This window comes from Leptodactylus fuscus, chromosome 2 (genome assembly GCF_031893055.1).
Source record: "Leptodactylus fuscus isolate aLepFus1 chromosome 2, aLepFus1.hap2, whole genome shotgun sequence".
Taxonomy (NCBI): Eukaryota; Metazoa; Chordata; class Amphibia; order Anura; family Leptodactylidae; genus Leptodactylus; species Leptodactylus fuscus.
Genome location: NC_134266.1, coordinates 250048994 through 250076750, shown reverse-complemented (window position 1 = coordinate 250076750; position 27757 = coordinate 250048994). Strand labels below are relative to the sequence as shown.

Genomic DNA, 27757 nt, shown 5'->3' with positions numbered 1-27757 from the left:
ATGGAGAGGACATGAATCTGGGAGCAGAGATGTGGAGACATGAATCTGGGGGCAGAGATGGGGGGACATGAATCTGGGAGCAGAGATGTGGAGACATGAATCTGGGGGCAGAGATGGAGGGGACATGAATCTGGGGGCAGAGATGGAGGGGACATGAATCTGGGGGCAGAGATGGAGAGGGCATGAATCTGGGGGCAGAGATGTGGAGACATGAATCTGGGGGAAGAGATGGGGGACATGAATCTGGGGGCAGAGATGGAGGGGACATGAAACTGGGGGCAGAGATGGAGGGGACATGAATCTGGGGGCAGAGATGGAGGGGCATGAATCTGGGGGCAGAGATGGAGAGGACATGAATCTGGGGCAGAGATTGGGGGACATGAATCTGGGAGCAGAGATGTGGAGACATGAATCTGGGGGAAGAGATGGGGGACATGAATCTGGGGGCAGAGATGGAGGGGACATGAAACTGGGGGCAGAGATGGAGGGGACATGAATCTGGGGGCAGAGATGGAGGGGCATGAATCTGGGGGCAGAGATGGAGAGGACATGAATCTGGGGCAGAGATTGGGGGATATGAATCTGGGAGCAGAGATGTGGAGACATGAATCTGGGGGCAGAGATGGAGGGGACATGAATCTGGGGGCAGAGATGGAGGGGACATGAATCTGGGGGCAGAGATGGAGGGGACATGAATCTGGGGGCAGAGATGGAGGGGACATTAATCTGGGGGCAGAGATGGAGAGGACATGAATCTGGGGGCAGAGATGTGGAGACATGAATCTGGGGGAAGAGATGGGGGACATGAATCTGGGGGCAGAGATGGAGGGGACATGAATCTGGGGGCAGAGATGGAGGGGACATGAAACTGGGGGCAGAGATGGAGGGGACATGAATCTGGGGGCAGAGATGGAGAGGACATGAACCTGGGGGCAGAGATGGGGGGACATTAATCTGGGGGCAGAGATGGGGGGACATGAAGCTGGGGCAGAGATGGGGGGACATGAATCTGGGGGCAGAGATGTGGAGACATGAATCTGGGGGCAGAGATGGAGAGGACATGAACCTGGGGGCAGAGATGGGGGGACATGAATCTGGGGGCAGAGATGGGGGGACATGAACCTGGGGGCAAAGATGGGGGACATGAATCTGGGGGCAGAGATGGAGAGGACATGAATCTGGGGGCAGAGATGGAGAGGACATGAATCTGGGGGCAGATATGTGGGGACATGAATCTGGGGGAAGAGATGGAGAGGACATGAATCTGGGGACAGAGATGGAGAGGACATGAACTTTCGGTTCTTCAAAAGTTGGGAGGTATGTATTTGGACAAACCACCTTAGGGGCCCCTTCCGGCTCCAGGGTCCGGGTGTTCCTGCATCATCTGCACCCTCTCAAGTTGCACCCCTGTTTCTAATAATTTTTCTTAGGTGCATTCCCTGTAAATGGAGCCTGTTTATGCAGGTTAAGCTTGGAATATATTACACGGTAACATCTACTATAAAGTAATGAGATCTCCCAGTCTCACGCTGAGTCCCCTGGTGTTTCCTCCTCACTGCGCCCACACTGGATTTGCTGGCTGTGATCTGCCTCTCCGCCTGTCACTATATAGAGCCACAAGAGCACAGGAATTCCACAGGAGTGGTACAGAAATCACCAGTCCAGGCTGCGACCACTGGATATGTCTCTCATTGCCGTCTCATGACTTAGATTTATTCATGTACACATCAAAGTGCCCAGAAGAAGGAGATTCACAGGGAGTCAGAACCAGAGGACGGCAGAGAACAGCAACCTCGGTGAGTAGATCCAATGGCTTCCATGATTAATATAATGAAACGTTCCAATGAAGAATCTCTAAATGAAATTTCTATAAATATTACATTGTAATATCAGAACCAGAACATTCAGCAGATTGCTGGTGTTACACAGGAGCTTCTCATCTCTTCCTATATAAGAGGCAGGACACCCTTGAAGATCCTCGGACTGACTGCCAAGTAGTGCTTGATCTTTCTGTAAGAGGTTCTTCAGCAGCAGTAGTGCACTTTACTGTACTATGCCACAGCTGCTGCAGAATTTCTTTGTGGGAAGGATGAAGTTATTTTATATATGTATATGTTTATATATACCCTGCTACAAACTAATGACCTGTTAATATGGCTATGATACTCTTCTTCACTTTACAGTAGTGGGTACGTTATCCCCTATATTTTTTTTTGGACGATCTAAAAAAATATGATGTGAATGTGGCTTTACATTGTAGAACATACAGAATATAATAAAAAGAGAAAAGATGTGAAAAATGAAATGTCATCATTAAAGGGGTTTTCCCATGTAAGCAAGTTATGGTATATTCATAGGATAGGCAATAACTTGCAGATCAGTGAGGGTCCGACTGCTAAGACCCCCCTGATCAGGAGAACCATGGATTTTCTCTACCTGTTTGGAATGGAGTAGCGGTCAGGGAACATGCATACTGTGTTCACTGTTCCCATTCATTGCAATAGGAGTGTCAAAATACAGAGCTCAGCTACCTCTAGTGCTCCTATGAAAGAGGACCTTTCATGGTTTGGGGCACAGGCAGTTCTATATATTGCTGGAAAGCCGACAGTGCACTGAATTCAGCGCACTGTCGGCTTTCCCGATGTGTTCCCCGGGTAAAGAGCTATCGGTGCCGGTACCGTAGGCTCTTTATAGTCAAAAGGGCGTTCCTGACAGTCAGTCAGGTACGTCCTTCTCCACAGCAGCGCCTATCGCGCTGTACTGTGTGAGCGGGGAGGAACGCCCCTCCTGATAATACTAGTCTATGGACAAGCACTGTGAGCAGGGGTAGGGGGCGTTCCTCCCCGCTCACACTGTACAGCGCGATAGGCACTGCTGTGAAGAAGAACGTATCTGACTGACTGTAAAGAGTTACGGTACCAGGACCGATAGCGCTTTACCCGGGACACAGAGCGGGAAAGCAGACAGTGCGCTGAATTCAGCGCACTGTCGGCTTTCCAGCAGTATATAAAACTGCCTGTGCCCATACCTATGAAAGGTCCTCTTTAATGGAGCAGTGTCCTTGCTACCTGGCCACCACTCTATTCTGAATGGGGGATAAGTCCCTGATCCCCAGATCAGTGAGGTCTGAATTTTGGGACTGCCACTGATCTGCAATTCATCCCCTATGCCAGGGGTCAACAACCTCGCCCCTCCAACTGATGTGACACTACAACTCCCAACATGCTCCATTCACTTGTAAGAGAGGTCCAAGAACAGCAGAGCAAGTATGCATGCTGGGAGTTGAATAGGGGATAATTTGCTTTAATTGGAAACCCTATTGAAAACCAAAAATAAACACTATACAGTACACGGCATCACAAGCCGCATATTAGAATGTAATGATCTCGAGATCTGATGTTTTGTTGGTCAATAATTGAAACTCTGAACCAATTTCTAATTGGAGCCCAGCGAGAGTTCTTTTGGTCTGATTCTTATGGATCACGATACGGCGCGCTCCATCCCATCTGCTTTCTCTGTTGGATCATACATCTAAAATACTGGGTATTGCTTTATACAAAATGATTCCTTGCAGGAGCTGACATCTTATTTCAGGGGATATAGACCATAAGAACATGAGTAAAGGAGACCTCTGATAGGAAATGCATATCACTATGAGAAACACTATAGGTGTTAGGGTGTTGAAATCTGAATTTTCCGTTTTTGGTCCATTAAACATTTTCAATTATTTTGGTATACAGTAATAAACAGGTTCTCCGTGTTGGACAATCTGTGCTTGTCATAAAAAAGGGTCTCTTTGTGTCCCCTTGATGGGAGCCCCCAGTATTACACTTTGATAAGGAGGAAGATCTGGCAATGTATGTTCAATTTCCATGCAGCACCTCCACAAGTGAATTCACACAAAGTCCATTTAACATCTAGTTGCATCAGTTGTGGCCATGTAATGACCCCAAGCGCCCAGCAATGATTGACAGCAGGTACCCGCTCTAACAACTGTGACTGGTAATAATGCCATTCTCAGCTATTTGACCCCTTAGATGCTGTGGTCAATGTCATCGAAGAAGTTTACAGAAGAAGAAGGTTACCTCTGCTTCTCCATTGAGGAGCCAGCGGTCATTATGGCAGAGGTCACGGATTGCCTGTCATTTCTGATAATATTGCTTTGGTGCCCTGAGTATGCCAAAGCATCATATCAGCAATCAAATGATCGCACTGTGATGCCCTCTAGTGGAACTGAATAAATAAAATACATAAAGTATTATTTATTTATTATGCTTACTTGTTCCGCTTTACAGATTTAAAAAAGTGACAAAAAATGAATTCAATGTATCCATAAAAAGTGATCTCAGTGGTTAGCACTGTAGCCTTGCAGCACTGGAGTCCTGGGTTCAAATCCCGCCAAGGACAACATCTGCAAGGAGTTTGTATGTTCTCCATGTGTTTGCGTGGATTTCCTCCCATTCTACAAAGACATACTGATAGGCAATGTATATTGTGAGCTCTATATAGTGACTGTCAATGTCTATAAAGTGCAGTGGAATATGATGGCGCTATATAAGTAAGCATAATTACTAAATTAAAATTAATTAAAATTTATGTTCTAAAATTGCTACAGGAAATGTAACAACTTGAACACTAAACATGCAATGAATGGCATAAAAAAACACCAAAAAAAATCAGTATAATTTTTTAAAATTTTCTTTTAATCATCCATCCCTACCAAAAATGTAATAAAAGATCATCTATACGTCCCTTATACCCCAAAATTGTATCTGTGAAGAGTATACCGGATTTTGCAAATAACAAAAACCCAATAAAAAAAAAGTCATAGCTTAGAAAGCAACGACAAAATAATAATAATAATAATAATAATAATAATAATAATAATATTTATTAAATAAAATAACAATAATAATTAAATAAATAAAATAATTTCTTTAAAAAAATTGGTACATTGGTATCTAAAAAAACCCCGATATTTGGTATTGCTGTAAGCATACAGGCAGGGAGACTCAAGGAAAATTTTATTTATGCCACTTAGCGAATGGCGCTAAATTTAAAACTGAAGAAACAAAAGCAGAATTGCTTTCCCCGCCCCCATCCTCCCGGAAAAATAGTTAATAAAAGCCTTCCAGTGTGTTCTACGTATTCCAAAATGGTAATGGAAAAACAAAAAGCTATGGATTGTGGAAGGCCATATGGAAGAAACAAACAAACAAACAAAAAAATGCCTGGTCTAAAAAGGGTTAACCGATTGGTTACATAAGCAATGCAGGACAGGTCAGGGGGGCTCTTCATTCTGTCCACTGGTCACATACATGCAGATAACCCTGAATTTTTGTATCCCCCCCAGGCCTGGCTTCCCGCTGTGCACACATACCCCATGCCTCCAGTTCTGTTCTGGTTTCTCCTCTATTCGTGTTGCCTCTGCCAGGGACGCTGCCATCTTTATGAGCGACTAAGCGAGCTGAATACAGAGTTTGCGGTGAAGTTGTACCAAACAATAGTGAGCAGAGAGAACAGAACAAACCTAGTCATCTCTCCCAGCAGTGTGGCCGCATCTCTGGGGCTGCTGCAGTTCGGAGCGCGAGGAAACAGCTTCGCTCAGATAGAAAAGGCTTTGGGATACAATGTCTATGGTAAATCCTATAACATAAATGTAATTCAGTCATTGTGCTGTATATACTGTATAATATAATGATCTATATAGTGCCAAAACCGGTGACAAAATCTGATTGCTGGTACGGACAATAACACTAATAATACTGCGCCTATAGTCACCTTGATCTTAAATATTAGATGTGTAGGGGTTTGACACCTGCCATCCCCTAGATTAGCTGTACTCAGCTGATACACAGAGATTGGCGCAGGAAGCAGACAGCACTGTTCTCTGTTTAGTGGCAGAACTGAGTCACTGCAGCACAGAACTGTCTGCTCCCTGCTCCATTCTCTGTATACCAGCTGCTGAGAACAGTTTATCGGTGGGGATGCCATGTGTAGGATCCGCAACATCTGATATTGATGATGGCATCATTATTTTTATCCTGGAAAACCCCATTAGACTAAGGCCCCATGTAGTGGACCGCAGCAAAAAGCGCTGCGGGAAAAGCCGTGGCGGCGACACATCTCATTTTTTCCTGCAGTTCTTTTCACAGAAAGTCTGCAGAAGTTTCCTCTGTGGACTTTCTGCTTCCATTATACTTATAGGGAAACCACTGGCATTTCCGTAGGTATATTTGACATGCTGTGATTTTCAAAACTGCAACGGTTTTTGGAAATCGCAGAGTGTTTGCTGCACATATTTTTCTGCATTGTGTGGATGGAATTTGCTTATGTGCATCGTGATGATTCATTAAATGAATATTATAAAGTATGGTCATATGTGGATAGTGGAGTTGTATAATATCATCCAGGGTTCAAAAACTACAATGAACAGGTCATGGATAAAATCAGAAATTCCTGTAGTCATGGTAGGAGATTTATTAAGCAAAATGCACCAGAGTTCTGGTGAGAGTTACATGATGTCCACCACATTTATCTAGTGTTTGACACTTTTCCAACATGGGTGAAAAAAGGGATGTGGTCTAAGGGACACGACCTAGGGAAGAAGAGACATGGTCTAAGCCTCGATTCAGTGCGCCAAAAATGCACCAAGGAGATATAAGCCAAGTGGTGTATTGTTACATTAGACAGATCTAAAACATCTCAGATTTAACAAACAGGAGAAGACGCCTTGATAAATCTAGCACAGTTGAAAGAGGACCTTTCATGTCCTGGGGTACATGCGGTTTTATATACCGCTAAAAAGCTGACATTGCGCTGAATTCATCTCACTGTCGGCTTTCCCATTATGTGCCCTTGGGCTGGAGATATCGGTGCCGTTACCAATATTTCCCCACTGTTAGAAGGAGTTCCTGACAGTCTAGCTGGGCTCAGTTTAGCGACATCACTAGATGATATGGAACTTCTCCTCTGGCAGTAGAGAGCTATGGACGAGTACTGTCTGTTCCTCAGAGCCCAGCTAGACTGTCAGGAACGCCCTTCTGACAGTGGGTAGAGATCAGTGCCGTTATAACAGTACCAATATCTCCAGCCTGGGGGAACATAACGGGAAATCTGACAGTGCTCTGAATTCAGTGCAGTCTCGGTTTTCTAGCGGTATATAAAACAGCATGTGCCTGAGGACATGAAACGTCCTCTTTTAGACTATCTAGTCTGAAGTTGCACTATCTAAAACATAGTCACTATTGGTGAATCTGCCTCATTGTCTCCAGAATCTGGCCCAAATTCTGTAGCTACATAGACTGTTCCATAGGATGACCTATCCTTATGATTAGTATATGATGGATGGACTAACCAGCACCGCCAGCAATACTGACTGACCGAGCAGTGTATCAGCTTTCTTTCTGTCTTAATCCTTTAATAATTTATAATAACAACTTCACTTCCAAAGAGTCATTCAGCGTGAGGGAAGGAAATTAGTTTCCAACGATTGTATTTGATTTTAATTAAATACTTAAAGGATTTTCATTTAAATAAATCAAGATTTTGAGATTAGGTGCAGCCATTATACTGCGCGGAGACCTGGTCTTATCCAATGCATAGTACATGTCTGCAAAACTAGAGAGGGAACCAAACCGGGAGCCACAGCACATGAGGCGAGGTCTAGTCGAAGTCCTCATCATATATGTTCTAACAGATCCTATGAAAAGTAACCAAAATACAAAGGATTCTACATGATTTAAGGAATTTCTGAATTGCAACAATGTAAGCCAACACTCCATGTCAGACTGAGGATCATTGGGGCCACCGGATAAATGATTCTGGGTCAATCCTCCAACAACCACTAGAAAGTCGACTATAGTATCCATCAAAATTGGGTTTCTTCTTCTGGACCATAATTGTCCTAGAGTCTGGGCCTTTGGTACTCTGGTGAGCCAGTCTAACACTGTTTGCACAATATAAAAGCTTATAGACAGCATTGACTGCAGACTGACATAAGTAATACCTGAAATGTAACCCAACCCCCACACTGGCATATGTATTATTCTCTGGCACATGGACATCTCCAATTTGTGCAAAATTATTAAGAAGTGTCTCATGCCAGTGCAGGAGCTGCTTAAGACTGATCTACTACCCACCAGTCTTATAGGGGTTTCCTGGGCAAAAAATAGATAAATAAACACATATATATACTGTATATATATATATATATATATATATATATATATATATATATATATATAATAAAAGGTCTGTTAGTGTTATTAATAGGTTAATAAGTGAAACAAAATACCTTCAGCAGTGTTTTGAATGATTTCTGGGTTTCTCTGGGAGCTCCTGGCATCTTCTGCATTTGTTTACATTGGCATCTTCCTGTTCTGCTTTCCTACAACTACCATGATGCCTTGGGCTTTACGCAGAACTAACTCACATCACCTCCCTTTCTCGCTCCTTCTCTCTCTTTCTCACTCACACTCCCTCCCTGTTTCTCTAGCTAGACCGCCCATTACGAGCCCTTCCTAACTAACTCTCCAACCCCGACCCCATCATACTAAGCCATGAACTTCTGGGCATGGGATGTCATTTATTCTTCTTCAATAGCTACTGTTCCAGCTACTGTGCAAGCTGACCCAGAAGAAGTGACATCCCATGCCCAGAAGTACTGGACTGGAAGACAGGTACGCATGATGGGGCGGGGGAGCATAGATGACTTTCCAGGAAATGTGCCTGGGGACCACCCTGGCAAACTAGGTAAATATAGATTTTTGGTACACTAAATAATTTAGTAGGTAGGTGGAGAGAAGGAGGGGGGTTTAGCTTCGCTTAGAAATATCAAATTTATCCTGGACAACCCCTTTAATAAATCTGCCCTATTGCCTCTAGAGGAAAATATCTCTAATATACAGTGCTATAACAGAGCACCACACAGTGGCACATTGCAAATAAGTGATAGATTTGGGCCCCGTTCCATTACTATTTATCTGCGGTTTTGCATTCGTACATTTTGTATTTACAGATAAAACAGTGGAAAGCTTTATGAGAAGTATGCACAGGGAACTGATCAACTTCAGCCAGGATACGTCCATCCATTTGGCATGTGCCTTGTTCCTTCAACATGGGACACCGATATCTACCCAGTTTACAGAGAATGCCATACAATGGGCAAACAGCAGCCTCCAGCTGACTAACTTCACTGAATACAACAGGACAGCCAACCAAATAAACCAATGGGTTACCAGGAATACCGGAGGTGAGTGAATGCTACGCAGTCCATTGCCAATATTGTTTAATTTTTTATAGGCTTTATAGTCAATTACGTACAGTTTTAGGGTGCAAACTGGGCTCCCATCTCTTTGGGGTCCACTGAGCATAGAAACAATAGGAATTTTACGAAGACCATCATGGAATATCAAAATGAATGCTCTCAAGCCATACCATTATTATTACATGTTACTTATAGACAGTCTCTTGTGTATATCAATCTAAATGGAAGCAATGAAATTAAAACTTTCATGCAATGGTTTTTACAGGTGGAATAGAGATGCTGGTGCCTGGGGGCCATTTTGGATCTGGTTTTTCGCAGCTCGCGCTTGTGAGCACAATGTATTTCAAAAGCAAATGGAAAACAAAATTCTCTTTTACCGAAACACAGACTTTGCCGTTTATTAGTACGGATGGATCAGTGGTTAAAGTTCCCATGATGCATCAAACTGCAGAGGTAAACTACGGTAAGGAATGAATGATGAGCCAGGTATAGAAATCTCATGGGAGAAAATCAGTACGTATAGTAATGGAGTAGACGGACATGATGTGCTGCTGTTCCATCATTTTATTAATATAGACTTCAATGGTGTGTAGGATCAAGCTATACAATCACTAATATGTACGTCTAATCCCTTCTAGGTCAAGATCCAAAATAGTTTCAATATATGTTACTTGCATATACAAAGGACAATAAGATAGTGGTGGAGGTTTATAGAGATCGCCGCATTGTGCGCTTTACGCATTGGATTTCCATTGGCCGATTTCTATTGCCGATCATACAAGAAAATATCGTGAATGTCCGATGGTGACCTTAGTCTTCCAAAAATACTGTGTCAAATATTTTCGGCTGATAGGGGGCCATAAATATCAGTACTTAGCATGATTAGCTGTTAACCTGGTTATGCCATGAACACGTTTTACCCTTTGTCTATAGGGTAGAGGATACATTTCTTATTGGTGGTGGATACCAACACCGATCCTGAAAACAGAGAAAGGGGTCCGTGGTTGCAGATGCGCCCTAAGCCCCATTCAGCTCAATGAGAGCAACAGAGCTAGGCGAAACACAGCCCCCTGCTGCATTCACAACAAGGGTAAAACACCCCCCATTCTCCGGATGTGAGGGACGTCTCATAAGGCAGACAGTCATGTTTTATCCTATAGATAAATCTTATGTGTGGCATAACCCATTAATGTATGAACTATCAAACAGTATGATCTTGCATGACATTCACCATGATGTGAAGGAAAAATGCTGAAAACCAGTCCCTTTGTTCTACAGATCGGGTAGGGTCCAAGATGTAGGAATCCCATTATTCAGAATGTTATAACACATTATTAGGCCAAAACATTCTAAGATGGGGACACCCTCATTGGACAATAGCCATATCTCAGCCAGTCCAGATGATCATTAAAGGGATTCTACCATTAAAACTTTTTTTTTTTGTGGATAAGACGTCGGAATAGCCTTTAGAAAGGCTATTCGTCTCTTACCTTTAGACGTGGTCTCCGCCTCACCGTTCCTCAGAAATACCAGTTTTTACCGGTATGCAAATGACTTCTCTTGCAGCGATGGGGGCAGGCCACAGTGCTCAAACAGCGACGAGGGCGTTCCCACTGCTGCCAGAGAAGTGTCTCCAGCGCCGCCTCCTTCATCCGCCACGTCATGTTCAATATCTTCTTCTGGCTCAGGCTCGTAACCTAGCAGAGCAGAACAGACTGTGCAGGGGCACAGGCCACGGGAAAATGGCCACTAACAGTACTGTGCAAGCGGCCATTTTCCTGTGACCTGTGCGCCTGCGCGCTCTGCTAGAAGTTAAAAACCTGCACTGGAAGACATTGAAGATGACGCGGCGGATGAAGAAGGAGGTGGCGCTTGGAGACACTTCTCTGGCAGTGGTGGAGACGCCCTCATCGCTGTTTGAGCGCTGGGGCCCGCCCCTATCGCTGCGGGAGAACTCATTTGCATACCGGTAAAAAATGGTATTTCTAAGGAACGGCGCGGCGGAGACCACATCTAAAGGTAAGAGATGAATAGCCTTTCTAAAGGCTATTCCGACGTCTTATCCACAAAAAAAAAAAAAAAAAAAAGTTTTAATGGTAGAATCCCTCTAAGGTAATTGTCAGGAAAAGATCGGCCATACAAACAACAGTTTAGACCAGGGGTCTCAAACTCAACTCAGCATGTGGGCCGCAGAGCAAGATCCCAGCCAGTCAGCGGGCCGCACCGCGGCAAATTTAGCCCCACCCACTTTTATGTTGACCCCGCCCATTCATTTTTCATGTGCCCCCACACTGTATAATCCTCCTACAGTCACCCGTAAACTATATGTCCCCCTCCATCTTTCCCCCAGTTACATATACACCCTTCATCTGCCCCCAGATTCATGTCCCTCCATCTCTGCCCCCAGATTCATGTCCCCCCATCTCTGCCCCCAGATTCATGTCCCCCCATCTCTGCCTCCAGATTCATGTCCCCCCATCTCTGCCCCCAGATTCATGTCCCTCCATCTCTGCCCCCAGATTCATGTCCCCCCATCTCTTCCCCCAGATTCATGTGCCCCCATCTCTGCCCCCAGATTCATGTCCCCCCATCTCTGCCCCCAGATTCATGTCCCCCATCTCTGCCCCCAGATTCATGTCCCTCCATCTCTGCCCCAGTGTCATGCCGTTCTCCCCCCTCCCTTCGTCTGCCCCCAGTGTCATGAGCCCCTTCATTCCACCTCAATCGCGCTTTACTGTGAGAGCCGGGAGGAACTCCCCCCTCCCTCCCTGATAATGCTTGTCTATGGACGAGTATTACGAGCAGATGGAGGGGGCGTTGCTCCCGGCTCTCACAGCACAGCGCGATTGGCTGTGCATTGAAGAAGGACGTCTCTGACTGACTGTCAGAAACGCCCTTCTGACCATAGAAGAGCTACGGTACCGGACCGTAAGCTCTTCACACTGGGCCCACATCGGGAAAGCCGACAGTGCGCTGAACTCAGCGCACTGTCAGCTTTCCGGAAGTATATAGAACTGCCTTTGGGAAAAATGGTGAAAGGTCCTCTTTAACACACAAAAAAACACTTATACTCACCATCCAACGCTCCCCCGCCGCGCTCTGCAGTTTCACTAATAGACCTGTAGGCGCGATGTGATGATGTGACGTCATCACATTGCGTCTATATGTCCACTAGCCGGAACGTAGCGGCTAGTGGATATAATCATCTCGCAATGTATTCAACTCGGATCCGGCGTCCCTAGGCTTGTGCGGGCTGCACAAAATTGTTCGGGTGGCCGCAAATTTGAGACCCCTGGTTTAGACCTTATGATCCTTTATGCAGCCATTTATCTCCATTACGGTCGGCAGCACTTGGCATGTACGCAGGTATATGAGCTGTTGGCAAATAGTTTTTAATACAAGATAAAAGACGTGATCAACTTAGAAATGAGCATTGCTCTCATCGACTGATAACATGGCCTTTACACTAGCGATCAGCCCATGTAAGAGTCCTAATAATCCTATCAAGTAACCCAATGTTGCCAAAAAATACTAGATGTAAGTCATGTAAATTAATATTTTTTTTTGTGAATGTGTTCTCTGAAATGTGACCACTAGATAAACAGTCACTTAAGGTGACATCCATGTAACGTCGCTCTTCTGAGGATATGGATTTGTGTTCAGAGATTACATCAATGAAGTTCTTAAACTCCTTCAGCTAACGGAAATCTGCCAACATTATACACCAGGGGTCGGTGAAATCAATAGTCATCTGCTTAGCATGTTGTCTTAAGAGAAATCCATTGATAGAAGTCCCTCAGCCGTGTCAGGGGGTTAAATGTTTATTAGTTTTGGAAACCAGCTGGGGTAGAAACCTACACTCTCTGCGGTGTGTACCTCCAATCCTATCCATTATATGACGGTATAGTGGAGGACTAAATAGTAGGGATCATATAGCAGAGACAATTGGGTCCTATAAAACAGAGCTCAACCACCAGCGGTCCATGGACCAGGACTCGGCCGCGGGGCTGGCCTCTGGATTAGCTGGATACTTCGCGCTAGGCCACATTACTATGGTAACATGTAATCTATCGGGTAGCACAGCATCCTGTAGCTGCTAAGAACCATCGGCCTAGCGCGAAGTATCCAGCCTCAGCGTCTAGCGATTCCCACTGCTATAAAGTACCAGCTCATCAATTGTATCTGCAACTTCAGGACCCATATAAGAGGAAAAAATGTTACAGCACTTCCTCCTATTTCTTCCTTACCATTAGTCCTAATTTTTCCCCTATTATAATTAAAAGAAAAATGTATAAATTAATATTCCACCTGAAATTTAAAATTTCTGCAAAACTTTACATGCAGTTATGTTTCAGTCAGACATGTAAATGGTTAAAGGTGTTAGATTTAGACACTTGATCGGGGTACAAAGGAGTAAAATGTGATCCATCTGCTGTATAAAATGACTCTTGGAGGTTACTTTTGGGTAGTGTACCTCTTAGTTGAGAGATTGTTGGGATTGATGATCTGAGGTGCCATCACATATCAAAGTTTGTGATATATACAGGTCATCTTGTGGCCAATAGCACCTTTTTTGTTATTGAGTGTATATTTGTCTATTAGGTTTAGTTTTCTTTATTAGAGATGAGCAAACACTGTTCGGATCAGCCGATCCGAACAGCACGCTCCCATAGAAATGAATGGAAGCAGCTTCCATTCATTTCTATGGGAGCGTGCTGTTTGGAACGGCTGTTCCAAACAGTGTTCGCTCATCTCTATTCTTTATGCATTTTAAGGATCAGAACGTTGCCTCACTTTGTGCATTGCTTTTACAGGTCAATTCGAAACCCCAACCCTTGAAAAGTTTACAGTAGTCGAGCTTCCATATCTTGGGAACACAGTCAGTATGTTTGTGGTACGGCCTTCAGACAGGAGCACACCCTTGTCCTCCATCGAATCTAATCTGACATCAAAGAGTATCACAATATGGGCCAACTCTATGAAAAGAATCAAAATGGACGTCTTTTTGCCTAGGTAAAAACTTCACCTTTCAAATTTGGGAATATAAAAATTTGTGTAAAAAATAAATCACAATTAGCAATTTTCTATTCTGACAGATTTAAATTAGAAAGCCTCAGCGATTTAAGAACGGCCTTGCCGGCTCTCGGAGTCTCAGATTTGTTTGATCCAAGGAAAGCAGATTTCAAAGGGATTTCAGGTAAATTTTATTACACAATGTATCTTCAGTATTACATACGTTATTGTAGGATCAACTCAACTGAGTTTAATTTCAGACCAGAGAAATCTTTACGTTTCTCAAGCAATTCACAAAGCGGAGATTGAAGTGGAAGAAGCCGGCACAAGAGGCTCAGGAGTTACAGGTGGGTAAGAATCAGTTATACTGTATAGTGTTAACATTCCGCCATATTGTTCACAGAATGTTGGACCCATCATCATGGGGCTCAATATTTCCCATGTCATAAACCGCTAGCGTTATCCGTTTCATTTGCTTGTAGGCGGCACAGTCCATTTCACTGGCATAGTAGGAGGAGGATTGAATTACAGTAGTCCTTTACTTTCTCCCTGCCATTAGGCTAAAATACCATAAACTTTTAATAAATTGTTAGAATTTTTGAAACAAAAAGATGTATATACAAGGACGAATCTCACTTTCCTTCCATTTGAATCCACTACTGCCTTTGTTTCCATCTCAATCTACCAATTGGATTCCTATAGAAATATTGTGGATAGAGCATCGATATCACAAAATTATGCCAAAATAACTCCTATTTGTGTTTTACAGCAATGGTGCTATTGAAAAGATCCCGCACGCCTGTGTTTAAAGCAGACAGGCCATTTTTCTTTTTCTTACGACAAGCCAGCTCAGGTACAGTAGGGTGATTTAATTTACTAGTACAATCTGTAAATCACATGGCTGTAGATCATTTGCTGTTAACCACTTCCAGACCACCCATATAGTATATATCTAGATATATCTATATAGAGTATCCGGATAGTGGTTGTGTTATTCTGCAAGGACGTACCGGCACATCGCTGCAGTTTTAAGCACCTGCATGAAACCATTCAGCTATAGAAACCGGTAGTCGGCTGCTCCTCTAGAGAAGGCAGGGAAGGTTTATTACCGTACTTGCCTTTGTGATCACTGTGCACACAGTGCTTAATGAGCGCTGAATACACATTTATGGGAGGCTCCATGATGCGGCTTCCTTCTAACCCAGCAGTCACATGATCCGCCGGGATCGGAAGCTGATAGGGTATGTTCACACGTGTGCAGTGCACGGGCATCCTGTCGTGGCATTCTGCTCCAGATTAGGCCCAAATGAATGAGCCTCACACCACAGAGGCTGCGTCTGATTCAGCAATGGCAAGAAGGGTCATCTTGCTTCTTTTTTCCCGCTACTAGCTAGCAGAAAAAAAGAAGCGAGCGGCTCCCATTGAAGTCAATGGGAGCTGGCTTTGGCAGTGGATTTTGAGGCAGATTACGCTTCAAAATCCGCTGCCAAAAAACTGTGTGAACTGACCTTTAGAGCTGATGGGTCCTAGAGGACCCAGATCAGCTCTGTAGTTATGAGCAGGAGTCTGAACTCCTCCTGCAACTGGGGCTAAAGCATCAGCCCCAGGTACAGGGGAAATCAGCCACACTAAGAAAGAAAAATAAATAAATAAATAAATAAATAAATAAATCTAATAACATGCCCTCACAGGTTCTAGCCCAACCCCGACGACAATAGGAAATAAAAATTGCTGTTATGGAGAGGAAAAAATTTTTTTCAAAAAGTTTAAAGTTTTTTTTAGCAGACCTTTGAGCTATAAAAAAAAAAAAAAGAAAAAGTGAAGAAAAACAAAAAACAAAAAGAACACGTTCTCTAAATTTTGTCTATATTTTCCCGAATATATATATATATTATATATATATATATATATATATATAATTAGTTTAATAAATTAATAGCCCTCAAAACCGCATATACAAAAAAGCCTGAAAATGTGTCTGGTCCTGAACCAGAAATTGATCCAGCACTGAAGTGGTTAAGAGCAGTTACTAGATCAGGTCATACAACTCCTGCCACCCGTACCGATCAACTGGGTGAATGCTGTGGTCACTATTACCAGGTTCGATACCGTACAATGTGCAGCAGATTTGTTTGGTATTGTAACCAGACCCCATTTAGCTGAATTCAGCGCACTGTCGGCTTTCTAGTGGTATATAAAACCGCATGTGCCCGAGGACATGAATGGTCCTCTTTAAAAAGCAGTTACCCACGAGAACCATAGGACTATAATGGGGTCCACTGGGTTTCTGCCTGAAATTTTTCTCAAAAAAACAAACACACACCTTACTATACCCTAGGCCTTGATCTCACTATCAATATATAAAATGAAATAATTCAAATCCTTTGGTCATAGTCTGTTATTGCAGAATAAAGGAATGCAAGAATTAGAATATGCTTCTCGCTTTCTAAATGTCTATCCATGTTTCTTGTCCTCGAATTTAATCCCCCTCTTTTTCATTGATTTGTAGGATCGGTGCTGTTCATTGGAAGAGTCACCAACCCATTACATTGAATGTGCGGTCCTGGATAAATCTGCATTTCTATATTTATTATCCTTTTTTGGATAACAAAACCATTTATATTTAATAGATGCTTCTTAATAAAGCATTGATATGTTTTACATGTATCAGGAGTTTTTATCAGAGACTAGCATTTGCCAGTGACTTCATCTGTGGGTGGGCGGTGGGGACGACCCGCCTGCGCCCGCGTACACATCTGGATATGCGCAAGTACCCAACTTCCGGGCGGCCTCCCTTACCCCCTCCTAAATTCGTCTTCTGTGTGGCCCCCGCACCCTTCCCCCCTCTCAAATTCCTGTGTCACCCCCAGTGACACTAGTCTCTCTCCCCCCCCAATTCCTATTGCAAGGGCAACTCTGCCGTGTGGGTCTTTCTAAAGTAGTAACTTGTGGCCCCTAGCCTGCGTGGCTCTGGCCCACCCAAACCCTTGTAGCGCAGTCCACTCCTCCTGTGCGCACCCCCAAACCCGCTAAGGGGGCCCTGGGCCCCTCTCTGGCTCCCCAAACCCCTCTTGCGCACCCCCGTGCCCCCAAAGTCATCTACCGCGGCCCCCGGCACTGAACAGTCCCCTGGGTTACTCACACAGCAGATCCACTTGCCCTGCCACAGCAAGTGAGGCCACGTGTCCGCGTCACTCTGGAGCTGCGGGTATGCACCGTTGTTTCCGAAGTGCAGACTGTGCACACCCGACTGGCTCTTCCTGCACAGCCAGCCCGCATGCAAGCGTCGCAGCGATGCGAGCCGCCATTTGTTCCAGCTCGCACTTTGACCATCGGCCCGCCCACAGGATGCAGCGGACCTATCTGTGCCATCGGTGCCCTGCTGAAGGGCCTGGGATGACATCTCAGGTCCTGCAGCATAGCCGGACCATACGTTCACCGGTAGCGGTCGTGATGTCAGGGGATGGAGCGGCCTATGAAGTAGCCTTCCTGGTCACCATCCAGATATGTGCGCAATCTCAGCCAAATCCGTTCAGCGGTTTGGCCGTGATTGAGGAACAAACATCCAAACACACAAATTTTCACATTTATAATATTAGTAGGATGAGCGAGTAGTATTCGATCAAGTAGGTATTTGATTGAATAGTCGAATATTGAGGTCTACTCGAATTGAATTACGAATTTTCGAATATTTCACTACTGTATACATTTTTTTTTAATGCCTACGTTGTCCTAGTTCCTGTCCCATCTCCCCTGCACATTTATTGGGGGGAAAAAAAGCGCCGTGGAAAGTGGGAGGGGAAATAGAATTTTTACTGCGTTTACCGCGTGGTATTCGACCGAGTACAAGTATTTTGAATACCGTAGTATTCGATCGAATACCTTCTCAATTGTATACTACTCGCTCATCTCTAGTTTTTATTTATTTTTTGTAAGTGCTGCATTTCTGGTCAGCTGAATGTGAATAATAAATCAAACTACTTTTCAAAGAAGTCATATGTATAATAAATTATAAATAACCACACTCTTATATAGCCTTGTACTGCTGGGGATGTGTAACGCACAGCCCAGCTATGAAGCTAGGCTTTAGGGTAATAAAATTTTATTTATATAGCGCCAACATATTCCGCAGCGCTGTACAATCGCTGTACAATAGGGTGAGCCTTTCTGACAGTGGAGGGTTATCAGTGCCCAAATAACAGCACTGCATTACACGGCACCTGAGCACCTACCTGCAAAGCTCACAGTGTTCTGAATTCATGAAGCAGTCAGATTTCTAGCAGTATTTAATACCGCCCAGCTCAGGGGAGTGTGTGAGAAAGGGGGGAGGGGAGAGTGCGAGTCAGCTCTGAGTGCAGAACAAGGAATTCTGGGAGTTGTAGGAACAGAAAGATGCTGATGTAAATGCAGAAGATACCAGAAGCTCCCAGAGAAATCACTGCAGCCCTGCCTAGTTTCCATGTCAGATTGGAGAGCGGTGAGCGCGTCATCCCCCAGAGCTGCTGCTGCTTCTGTCACGTATGTCTCGGCGGCAGAGGGGAGGGAAGTCTTCCCCCGGCTCCACCGCCAAGACACACAGGACAGAAGCAGCAGCTCCGGGGGATGACGCGCTCCCCAGGCGGCTGCGGGCAGGAGCCTTCCAGGCTGGGGGTCTGTGCTGCGGGCACTGGCATTACTGGCAGTGGTGTCGGCTCTGTGCCCGGGTAGTGCCATGTGACCTCTGAGCCAATCAGAACGTCTGCATCATAACAGGCCCCGCCCCTTAGACTTAAGCCCCGCCCAGTCTTGTTAGACTTGTGGGCCCCACCCACACAGCAGACCCAGGCTCTGCCCACACAGTACATCATTTTGACTTGGTCAATTTATAAGTAGCTCAACCCCTGTACAAGTGTGAGCACCCCTGCCCTACTGTATATATTCAACTTCTTTTCATGATACTGTGAATTTTTTTACCCTCCCTTAAAAGTAAATAAAAAACCCCAAAAAACACAGGTTTGAAAATAAAAATCACCTATATCCCCAAATTGAGATTTTTATTGTTTGCCAAAAACCCTAAGCAGAAGTGTGTGCATTACTGCACAATATAGCGCCACCTGGTGTTCAAAGCGTATAAGAAAACGTCAACTTCAATAGACCAATTTTGAATATTTTTTGTCCATTTTCTAAGTCCGTTTTGATGGGTTTTCAAAAAAAAAAAAAAAAAAAAAAAGGCACACCGAGAGATACAAATTGGTAAAGAGAGTCAAAACTGAGTAATCCGTGAAAAGTGATGCCCACAGCTGTAACAGAAAATGGCCCCTCTGTCCATCACAGCCATTTAGTAAGTTGTGTGAATGTAATCCTTAGTCCGTCCCATCAATGCCTGGGCTCGGTTATGCTAGAGGTTGTGAAATTCATTATGCTCGTGTGAACAGAGGCTAAAAACACTTCTGGGGAAAAAAAAAAAAAAAAACACTCATATTGCGAATATTAAAATAGAGCTTTTTTTTTTTTTTATTAATGGAATAACAAAAGTGCCTCGTTTTAAATAGTTTTCAAAATACACCTGTACAACTTACAATAATATATTCAAAATAATATGTACAAAATATTACCTTGTTCAACACGTGTGCTTCTGTCTAGCTATGTATCAAGGACAAATTGCATTTTACTGCATTTAAAAAGTCTCTTGTGGAAAGCGTGCACGTCAGAGGCGGACAGTTCAGACTCCCAACTCTATAAAATCAGTTCTTGAACAACCTCGAAACAAGCCGGTTAAGATTTTGGCAAATACCTTGATAGCAGCCAGTGATACACTTACGGGCGAGGTGGAGAGTATGCTGTGAAACCTGAGAGAAGTCAGCATAGCGAGGTCAGCGATCACCGGAATCATCCTAAAAACTTCCCATTCTTCCACTGAAGGCATCGTGTTGATACTATCCATGTACATAAAAATGGAAGCATATTGAAGTGGATCGATTCAGTGTTCGGACAGGTCAGACTATTTTGGCCACGATGGATGTCCATTTGTGCACGTACTTTACACGCAATACAGACAGAAGGGTCTCCGCGAGGCCATTTAACAGCTGTTGAAGTGGTTGACTTGATTCGCTCTCTTATGAATTTCTTCTAAAAATCCTTCCAGCTGTTCGATCAGCATTCGCTTTTTAAACCTGAAACGTCGACAGAATGATATTTACAGATGACACATTATGTATAGGTTGAAGGTTGCAGGCTTTCTAGCTCTTCGTTGTTCCTGATCTAGTGGGCGACTAGCTGCCATGATGTCCCCCATTCACAGGAGAGAAGAGATTCTGCTCATGCTCTCCTACACACCAAGGCAAGCAACAGCACGGAGTACAATATACAGCATAACCGAGCAGTGTAGCTGTAAACTGCCCCACCACCTGTGTGTTTGCCTCTTCGGTGGTTTCCTACCAACTTCTTATTCCTCTGGGCTGAGTCTGTCTTGTCTCCCAAGACAGATTGAGCAGTAAATTTATAGTAAGTGAACAGTTTAGGAAGAGGAGAAGAGGAAAGGAGCCTGTAAGATTTTTCTGCAATACAGGGCGATATAATAAGAATGGTGCCAAACTATAGACTTGGTATTTGTAACTATAGCAAAAATGTAATAAAAGTTACTCTAAGTTTTATCTATACACTTCAAATCATAAGGATGATAGTACATCAGCAGGATGGTGATACCTCCCTCCACATTCTCATTTGGATGTTCAGAAACCTTTATGAAATGCTTAATGTTGGATCTGAAATGCTGGAAACAATTCACCAAGGTTGCACAGGCCTCCGCAATTGAATGAACTAACACCCTGTGACTACTTTCGGTGGGGCTACATCAACGACCCCATATATGTCTCCCCAGTCACATGATCTGACTGTCAGAAACGCCCCTCTGAGAGTGAACAGCTACGGTACCGATCGCTCTTCACCGGGGGCACAGAAAGGGAAAGCTGATAGTGCCCTAAATTCAGTGCACCGTCTGCTTTATAGCTGTGTATTAAACCGCATGTGCCCCAAATGGTGTAAGGTCCTCTTTAAAGTTAGCAATGAGTCTTTGTATAGTAAAAACACATGCAAAACCTCATTGCTGCAAAGTGACATTGTCACTGTACAGCGTTTAGTAGCCTCGTGCCGTACTCACCTGGCCGCTTCTTTGATAACATTCTGCAAGAAGATTAGACGCGTTTGCAGAGTCCCTTGAACATCTTTTAACAATGAAAAAATGGTCTCATACTCTAAAGGGAACAAAACACAAGACAACCTGAAACACGACTGCACACGAGAGTTATTCAGCCATTCTAGGAATTCATTCTAGAAAACATTCTCCTATAATAACTTCTGCAGAAACTCACTCGCCTGATCCTTCATACACACCAGCCCCGCCACCATACCAAGCATAACGCTGCAGCTTCAAAGGATAAAGCAATAAGGAGAATCATCTTTTTATGAATATGCAAATTAGTCTGCAAGTGAATCAGGGGAGGGGCCTGATTTGCCTACAGACAACTGTAATGCAGGGAGAGGATGAAGATGTCAACCATGGCTAAGACACGAAGACACAGAGCACCAAGTCAGAGCATTTTCAACTACCGTATTTTACGGACTATAAGGCGCACTGGACTATAAGGCGCATTGCCCATGAGCGCCTTATAGTCCGTCTCGGTTCATATATAAGGCGCACCGGACTATAAGTCGCAGTCCGGTGTGCATTATATGTTATTGAAAGCGGCGGCAGGCAGACTTTGCCAGCGGCCGCTTAACCCCCCGCGTGCCAGCCGCTTCTATTGGAAGCGCTCGGCAGGCGAGGAGGGGCTCTATCAGCAAAATCATGCTGATAGAGCCCAACCGTAAAAGTTAGATTAAACTACCCCCCCCCCCGTTTTAAAATAAAAGCCTGAAACAGAATGTGAAACTTACCGAGCGGTGCAGGGTGGGCGGGCATTCAGGCCTCCTCTTCTTCCGATGTTCCGTCCTCCTCCTCCGCCGCTCGCTAACTGATAATGGCCTGGGCGCATGCGCAGTAGAAGCATTATGATATTGCGCATGCGCCCAGGCCATTATCAGCGAGCGCTGGAGGAGAAGGACGGAACATCGGAGGAAGAGGAGGCCTGAATGCCCGCCCTGCACCGCTCGGTAAGTTTCACGTTCTGTTTCAGGCCGGCGTGACAGCAGGGCTGCCGGACACTTCCCATTCATTTCTATGGGAGCCGGCATGCGAGCGCTCCCCATAGAAATGAATGGACTGCTTTTTTCCATTCATTTCTATAGGGAGCGCTTGCATGCCGGCTCCCATAGAAATGAATAGGAAGTGTCCGGCAGCCCTGCTGTAACGCCGGCATTCCGTAGTGTGAATGCACCCTTACGGTGCCTTTTATGTATGTATGGAAGCAGCACGCAGACTTTGCCGCCGCTTCCATCCATATATAAGGCGCACTGGACTATAAGTCGCACTTACGATTTCTGAAGAAATCGTAGGTTTTTATGTGCGCCTTATAGTCCGGAAAATACGGTATCTGTAGGAAAATCTTTACAATGGGGCCATTAGTTTTTGGCTACAAAGCTGTGTTTGTGCTCCTATTACCTTACATTGCATTGGTTTACAAAGAATTTTGGACCCAAACTCCTTTCAAGGATACTTATCCGATGTCAAGATGCATAATATGTAGACAGTACTTACTTCTTCCAGGCTTCCTGATCTCTTTCATTATTCTACTTTTCAGCTCTATATTGACCTCCTCATAGCTCCGACAGGGCCGCAACCTCCTCATCTTGTGTGTAAATGCAGCTGTATCATTCCCAAAGCAATTTCCCATCTCTCCGGGACTCTTTGAATTTCCAATAAACAGATCAGAGTTACTAGAACCAAAACCATCAGAGTCTCCATCATCTGTGGAGTATCCAGCACTTTCCAAAGAGTTTAAGGAAACCTGGGACAGAGTGTCAAACTGGTCTGAACCATCCATGAACGCATCTGTGGAAAGTCGGTCTTCAACGTGATTCTCTGCATTTTCTGTTGGCAACGTATTATGCAAGCCAGGATCTTTAATAAAAAGAGATAGTTGGAAAGATTAATCTAAACGGGTCAAAACAAGGTGACAGCTTCATAAACGTTATAGTAGTCAGATTTTTTTAGTACATAGAACTCCAAATTCTATGTAGAGACAAATGTATCTCCTATTTGCATCTAAAAGAAATATGTAGGTATGAATATACCACAATAATTCCCTTCAGTGGCCAGTGTTAGAGCCGAAATATTAACCCCATCATGGCTACCATGCCTTTACACAGTAGGCACTAAGGCACCTGACTGTACAAGGTCATGTTTTAATGGCCAAGGTCAAGAGTGACTACAGCAGGATTAAAGAACTCCCTTGCTTCGATAAGGTCACTGGGTTTTTCCATAGCCTTGGGAACTTTCACCCAGTCAGCACTAGGAACACAACAAGCCTCAAGGCCTCAGGACTTGCTGTTTGGTTAAGTGTTGCCCTCTCTCTGTGACTGATGATAATACGTCAAACTTAAAGAAGACCTTTCATGGTTTGGGGCACAGGCAGTTCTATATACTGCTGGAAAGCCAACAGTGCCCTAAATTCAGCGCACTGTCGGCTTTCCCCATCTGTGCCCTGTGTCCCGATACTGTAGTTCTTTACAGTCAGAAGGGCGTTCCTGACAGTCAGCCAGGTACATCCTTCTTCAAAGCAGCGCCTATTGCGCTGTACTGTGTGAGCGGAGAGGAACTCCCCCCCCCCCCCCTCTGCTCACAGTGCTCGTCCATAGACGAGTATTATCAGGAGGGGAGGGGGCGTTCCTCCCCGCTCACACTGTACAGCGCAATAGGCGCTGCTTTGAAGAAGGACGTACCTAATAGGCTGTCAGGAATGCCCTTCTGACTGTAAAACGCTACAGTACCGGGACCGAAAGCTCTTTACCCGGGGCACAGATCGGGAAAGCTGGCAGTGCGCTGAATTCAGCGCACTGTCGGCTTTCCAGCAGTATATAGAACTGCCTGTGTCCCAAACCATGAAAGGTCCTCTTTAAAATAAATGATTTATTTGCAAAGTGGTGCTATGAAATATGCTACAAACCAGAATCATACATACGTTTATTTATTGCCCCTGGTTTTTGTAAGTCTGCTGAAGCCTGGGTTGCAGGAGATGGAGGACCTTTCCCTCCTATGTGATTGTTTACAGGAGACTGGGGTCGGTTACGTAACAATGGAGACATACATCGCCTCCTCTTTGGGACCCCCAGCATATTAGGTTCCCCCGGTCGTTTGTGCTTGTTTTGATGACCCGACACAAACTCATCAGCTTCATCAATCATCATCCCCTGTAAAAACAATAAGAATTTAGCATTTATCCACGACATATTCATCAAAGTAGTTACAATGAGTGATAAGAACACAACCAAAAAACAACTATAATCCATCAGAATCAGCGAAGTGCAATATAAAAGCAGTGCGTCACTTTGTTAGCAAACCTTTGATGACAAAACTAAAGTTCTCTATTCAATTTACCCCAAATTAATGTGTCCTCCTACAGCATGTATCACTAATATAACTCTGCTGGGAAATTTACATTAGGAGGCAAAGCACTCAGCAGCACTGAAAACACTTTAAAGGGGTTGACTGTGAATCATAGTCTATGAACGCAGGATGAGTGAGTGGATCTAGAGAAGAGAAACTAGAGAATAGGAGCCACACATCACGCATGTTAGCTGCTACTCCATTAAAAGTCTATGGGACTGCTTAAGATGGCCAAGAGCAGTCTACATCAGTCACAAAGAGTGACTAGTGTGACAGCACAACGTATACACAACCACCATGGCAGCACAATCCTCAGCAATACAAAGAAAACCATTACTACTCAGTAACATCTAGGTTTAACAGGTTGTACTAAGATTAATAGTACCACAATACTGCTGTCAGATGGCACCCCCGCACCTAAACAGATGAATGTGAATCATATCCATGGTACGTTTTGCATAATATGGCACTTTTCATTCCTGCATGAGGAAGAGCCATGTGATGCAAAACATGTGTTTGTATTCCATGTTAACCTGGCTATTAACACTCCATTTATACCAGTGAAATGCCACAAATCCTCGTACGAAACCCTACAATCAGACACTTCTATACTGTGTATAGCAATAAATTGTAATGTTGGGACCACCCATGAGAATCTTTACCTTTTTATCCAGTTTAAAGGGATTTCCAAATGTATGCAGTCTCCTGGGCTGATCGGCATCCAACTCTCTTAGTGGTGAAGGGATAGTTCTTAGATACTCCTGGTAGTTTCCCATCTGGACTATGGGTATACTGTGTATCTGGTCTGTAGAAGGATTAAGATACAGATATATAAGTAACCGTATATACTCTAGTATAAGCAGAATTTTTTAGCCCAGACTTTGTGCTGAAAAAGCCCCCTCGGCTTATACTTGTATAATAGTGCAAAAAAAAAAAATAAAAAAAAAATTATATATATAATTATGGGATCTGCAGTGCTCCTGTTCCATCAAGAAGGGGTTAATAGGAGCACTGCAGATACCCTATATTCAGCCAGGCTGAATTCCAAATATGGGGGGGGGGAGGCCTCAAGTTCAGGGAAGGGGCCAACAGACAACCAAAACACGCCCTCCCCTTCCCCAGCACCTACTGCACCCAAAAACTGCGACCATGTTAATTTTTGAAATTTTCCAGTAGCTGCTGCATTTCCCCCCTCGGCTTATACTCGAGTCAGTAAGTTTTCCCAGTTTTTTTGTGGTAAAATTAGGGGCCTCGGCTTATACGCGAGTATATACGGTACATAGGGATCAATAATGCAGCAGCCTGTAATTCCCCTTTACCCTGCCAGGAGACATTATAAAGGTTCAGAAACCACCTTAGCCACTTAAAAAAAAAAAAAAAAAATCTAACAATTATAACTATATTACATATGAAATTAGTCTAGTTTAAAGGTGGCGGGGAGAGGAGGGAGAAGCAGCTGCAGTAAATTCATCCTTAATGTGTCTGTATAAGAAAATGAAGAGCAGCTCATATACGACAAAGAAAAACCCATCCACCCAGCAAGCAAAGAAAAAGTCAGCATTTACTTGCAGTCCTTGCCCGAATGGAGGAAAGTCTGGAATAAATGCCAATATAATTCTACAACTGACCACCGCACCATCTCACCTTCGTCTTGTCCACTGAAAAACCTGCGTGACGACTTAAGGAGATTTGCTCTCATTCGGGTCAGGTGATCCAACAGGTTAGTTCTTGAGATATCGTAGGCATTTCTAAAAGTCTGTGGTTTTAGGTCCTACAGAAAAAACCCACAACACACATAAGCATGGGAACGTATATAAGATGCTGGAACGTAGCAGATACACGTCATAGAAGCAGACCTTATTCAGCAGGGCTATCTGGAAGCCGGCGAACTCCTTGATGTTCAGTTCAAGCATTCTCTGGGGCATTTCTCCAGTGATTTCCTGAAGTAACTGCTTAAAATCCTTCCTGACGGCCAGCGAGGGGACACTTGTGCCATTTCTGACTTTGATACCAGTTTCTTGTGGACATTTTTTCCCAATGGAAGCAATCACCCGATCGGATTCCATTTTAGCCTAAAGCAGAAGAAAAAAAAACGATTAAAAATATCTATAGACGTTTTTGTGATCATTGCGTAACTTTCCCAAATCACATGCCGAATTTCTTGCCATTTCAAAGTTCACTGTTGCAGAATATCTGAAATTCCATCAAGTGGTTTTTTTTTTTTTGTAAGACGCCGGATCAGATTTCTAGCCGTTTGTCGGCCAACTAGGTCATTGCAAAGTGGCGCTCATTCTGTAATACGGCACCTAGTATTCACAGAAAACACACATCTCACCCCGTACCTGTTGGCTAAGTTTCTTGAGGTAGGAGACAACGCTATAGCTCAGTCCATACTCCAGATTTTCTGGTATGAGGTTTGGAGCACCCATCATCCTTAATGCTTTCTTCAGAGGCTGGAAAAACAAGACATTGAGTGAAGAGCAGGCTGAGGTTCGGCTATCAGTACATTTATGTACGACATGGACAGGGGAACCTACCCCAATGTAGTATGGCGGCATTGCTTTCAAATAGTTTTCAAAAAGTTGCCTCCATTTCAGGGAAGGTTTAGCCTTGTGGATTTTAAACAAGTCATCTGGAAAAAAGAGTGACAAGAAGATGGATTAAGCATAAAAGGTACGGAATACATTTACAGACACTTTTTTTGGCATTAACTATCCATTATCTTCTGCAGCTAAGAAGCCATCCCCACTCAGATGTCTGTCCTCCTTGCAGCCAGCTTGAGTTTCACCAATATGCAATGCTGGGGGTCTGACATCTTGGCCACCCATTAATCAGTTCTCTGAAATCATTGTGTGGTGAACAAAGCTGGAAGCAGATAGCGCTGTTCTGTGTAGTGGTTGTATCGTGTTACTACACCTCAGCTTCTATACAGGTGAATGGCTACTGGGCTGCAA

General features: G+C 44.1%; 2 protein-coding genes across 2 annotated transcripts in view; one reads left to right on the top strand and one right to left on the bottom strand.

Annotated features, from left to right (window-relative positions):
- The first annotated feature begins 1649 nt into the window (after window positions 1-1649).
- On the top strand, window positions 1650-16884 carry SERPINE3 (serpin family E member 3). The gene is made up of 9 exons (XM_075266021.1): window positions 1650-1796; window positions 5354-5639; window positions 9020-9253; window positions 9534-9731; window positions 14083-14281; window positions 14365-14465; window positions 14542-14628; window positions 15051-15134; window positions 16791-16884. The coding sequence occupies exons 1-9, from the start codon at window positions 1719-1721 to the stop codon at window positions 16832-16834; spliced, it is 1311 nt and encodes a 436-aa protein (XP_075122122.1). The 5' UTR covers window positions 1650-1718; the 3' UTR covers window positions 16835-16884.
- A 2893-nt stretch (window positions 16885-19777) lies between these two features.
- Window positions 19778-27757, bottom strand: part of INTS6 (integrator complex subunit 6) — a 35257-nt gene continuing 27277 nt past the window's right edge. Inside the window, exons 10-18 of the mRNA XM_075266019.1 lie at window positions 27341-27435; window positions 27146-27256; window positions 26660-26875; window positions 26448-26574; window positions 25466-25608; window positions 24379-24607; window positions 22956-23318; window positions 21420-21513; window positions 19778-20433 (exon numbers count right to left, since the gene is read on the bottom strand). Of these exons, the coding sequence (XP_075122120.1) occupies window positions 20340-20433; window positions 21420-21513; window positions 22956-23318; window positions 24379-24607; window positions 25466-25608; window positions 26448-26574; window positions 26660-26875; window positions 27146-27256; window positions 27341-27435 (1472 nt within the window). The 3' untranslated portion in view covers window positions 19778-20339. The remainder of the gene's footprint in view (window positions 20434-21419; window positions 21514-22955; window positions 23319-24378; window positions 24608-25465; window positions 25609-26447; window positions 26575-26659; window positions 26876-27145; window positions 27257-27340; window positions 27436-27757) is intronic.

Excerpts from the sequence above, each read along its gene's own strand:
- SERPINE3 (XM_075266021.1), top strand. The coding sequence starts at position 1,719 with ATGTACACATCAAAGTGCCCAGAAGAAGGAGATTCACAGGGAGTCAGA. Across the intron at positions 1,797-5,353 it reads GGCAGAGAACAGCAACCTCG|GCCTGGCTTCCCGCTGTGCA; the intron begins GTGAGTAGATCC and ends TATCCCCCCCAG. Across the intron at positions 9,732-14,082 it reads AACTGCAGAGGTAAACTACG|GTCAATTCGAAACCCCAACC; the intron begins GTAAGGAATGAA and ends TTGCTTTTACAG.